The 1869-nt window shown below is 59.1% G+C and overlaps 2 protein-coding genes across 2 annotated transcripts; both read right to left on the reverse strand.

The window, feature by feature from the left end:
* Positions 1–218: 218 nt before the first annotated feature.
* On the reverse strand, positions 219–1253 carry TraAM80_09246 (uncharacterized protein; the record flags this gene model as incomplete). Its single annotated transcript, XM_029385940.1, has 1 exon — positions 219–1253. One exon carries the CDS (start codon positions 1251–1253, stop codon positions 219–221), a length of 1035 nt encoding a protein of 344 aa, XP_029234219.1.
* Positions 1254–1451: 198 nt separating this feature from the next.
* Positions 1452–1869, reverse strand: TraAM80_09247 (uncharacterized protein; the record flags this gene model as incomplete). Its single annotated transcript, XM_029385941.1, has 1 exon — positions 1452–1869. A coding segment is annotated over one exon (418 nt), but the record flags the coding sequence as incomplete, so codon positions are not given.

Genomic DNA, 1869 nt, shown 5'->3' on the forward strand with positions numbered 1-1869 from the left:
AAAACAAATAAAAAAAAGAGGGTTGGATCCGCCGCAGTCACACCTTCCAGCAAATAGAGGAGTAAAAGAAAAAAATGAACTGCAGAGCAAGAAACACCACCACCGCCCTCCACGCTATCCCTCACTGCGGCGGCAACGTTACCAGGACAGCAAAGAGGGAATCCAATAACTTCAATGGCACACATGCGCACGCACAGCAAGCCACAAAGAAGGCGGCGTCACGATGACCCCAAAAACAAAGACCCAAGCACGGAAGCTGTTGGCCCACTCGTGTCGCACAGCGGTAGCGGCAACCCTGCGTGGTGCACCGTGAACGGTGTGGGAGGGGGCTGACTCCCACTCGGAAGGGTGCGACACGCAGCCACAGAGAGCTGCGGACGGTACAACACGCGGAGCTCCCGTACCAACCGCATCACCTCCGCGTCGCGGCTCACGTGGGCCTCGGGATTTGTGAGAGGCACCTCACCACACACAGCGCACACCACCTCCTCTCCGAGGACCGACGATGACGACAACGTCGGGGCACACACAGCGCACACCACCGCCCCGCAGCATGACGTCGTCATCGTTCGCCACGGCAAGTTCCCACACACGCTGCAGACAAACGACTCCACACGCTCGTTCACGCGGATCGTTCCCAACAGAAGCAGCTCGTTCACCACCGCAAAGTCCCTCTGCGTCGTCGATGCAACCGAAGTGAAGTACGTTTCTGCGCGTGTAAACTTCCGTAGGGCAGGGACGCTGCGTCCTGCGAGTCTAGCTGCCTTCGACCCTGACACCTCACGAATGTCGCTCCCACTCCGTGTCTCCGGGCGTCGTGCAGAAGGCCTTGTGGCGTCGTCTCTCTCCTTGTGGGTAGGCCTCACACCGGACAGTAAGGCCACAGAGATGAGAGACTCCCGGTGTGCGGTGAATGCCAGCAAGCATTCTGACCCAGCGAGATCTTCCACTGCAAAACGCTGTTGCCCCACACTCGTCGGTGCGTAAAGGCAAAGAGCTCCCGGCGAGCCACTGTGCGGAGCATGCAAGAGGGCAACGTCCAACGCCTTGAGGTTTGGAGGGGCTTGGCTTCTCGTAGCACAGGCGTCCAATACCTCTTGGCATAACGTGACCAGGGCGCTGCCTGGGAGCAAGAAGCGGCCACCGCCTTCCTCGCCGAGGTCGCTGTCCCTCACTGCACGTGCCAGGAGTTGGGAGCGAGAAATCGCACAGGGAACCACCGGCCAGGCGCCATCTACCACGACGAACTGCATGATTTACCCTCGCAAGCAACAAATAGGGGGATAAGCAACGAGAAAAGGGAGAGGGGTTCACCAACGACGCAACCAAAATGTGTGCGCCACCCAAAGCTCACGTACAGTGAGAGAAAGAAAAAAGAGCAACAAAGGGAAAGAAGAAGCAAACCCCAAGCTTCGGCATAGGAAACACAAAGACCCCATGCTCGTAATGCACTACGGCGTCTCATCCCTCTGTATCACTGACAGGCGCTGCTGGGTCCGTTGAATGAGAGAACCTGGCGGAGAAAAACGCCGCGGAACACTGGACCCCTCCTCAGGCGGTGACGCCGCTGGCCTCCCCGACGATGGTGTGGGAGCTTCACCGGATGCCGCGGCGGCAAGTTCCTTCTGGATGTACAGAAACTCGGCCACAAACTCCTGCGGAAGATGCAGCGCACCTGAGGCATGTGCTTGCAGGACGCGGCCAATTTTACGAAGCCCCACAGACAACGCTGTCGCACCGCTCCTCCGAGGAGGTGAACTGCGGGACACCAAGGAAACCTCCCGCTCCAGTTCGACGACGCGCCGATGCAGATGCCGAATGAGACGGCGCTGGGTGAGCACGTGGCTCATCAACTCCTCTCGCGTGGCA

This window comes from Trypanosoma rangeli (assembly GCF_003719475.1).
Source record: "Trypanosoma rangeli strain AM80 chromosome Unknown Tra_15.4_contig_00540, whole genome shotgun sequence".
Classification (NCBI taxonomy): domain Eukaryota; phylum Euglenozoa; class Kinetoplastea; order Trypanosomatida; family Trypanosomatidae; genus Trypanosoma; species Trypanosoma rangeli.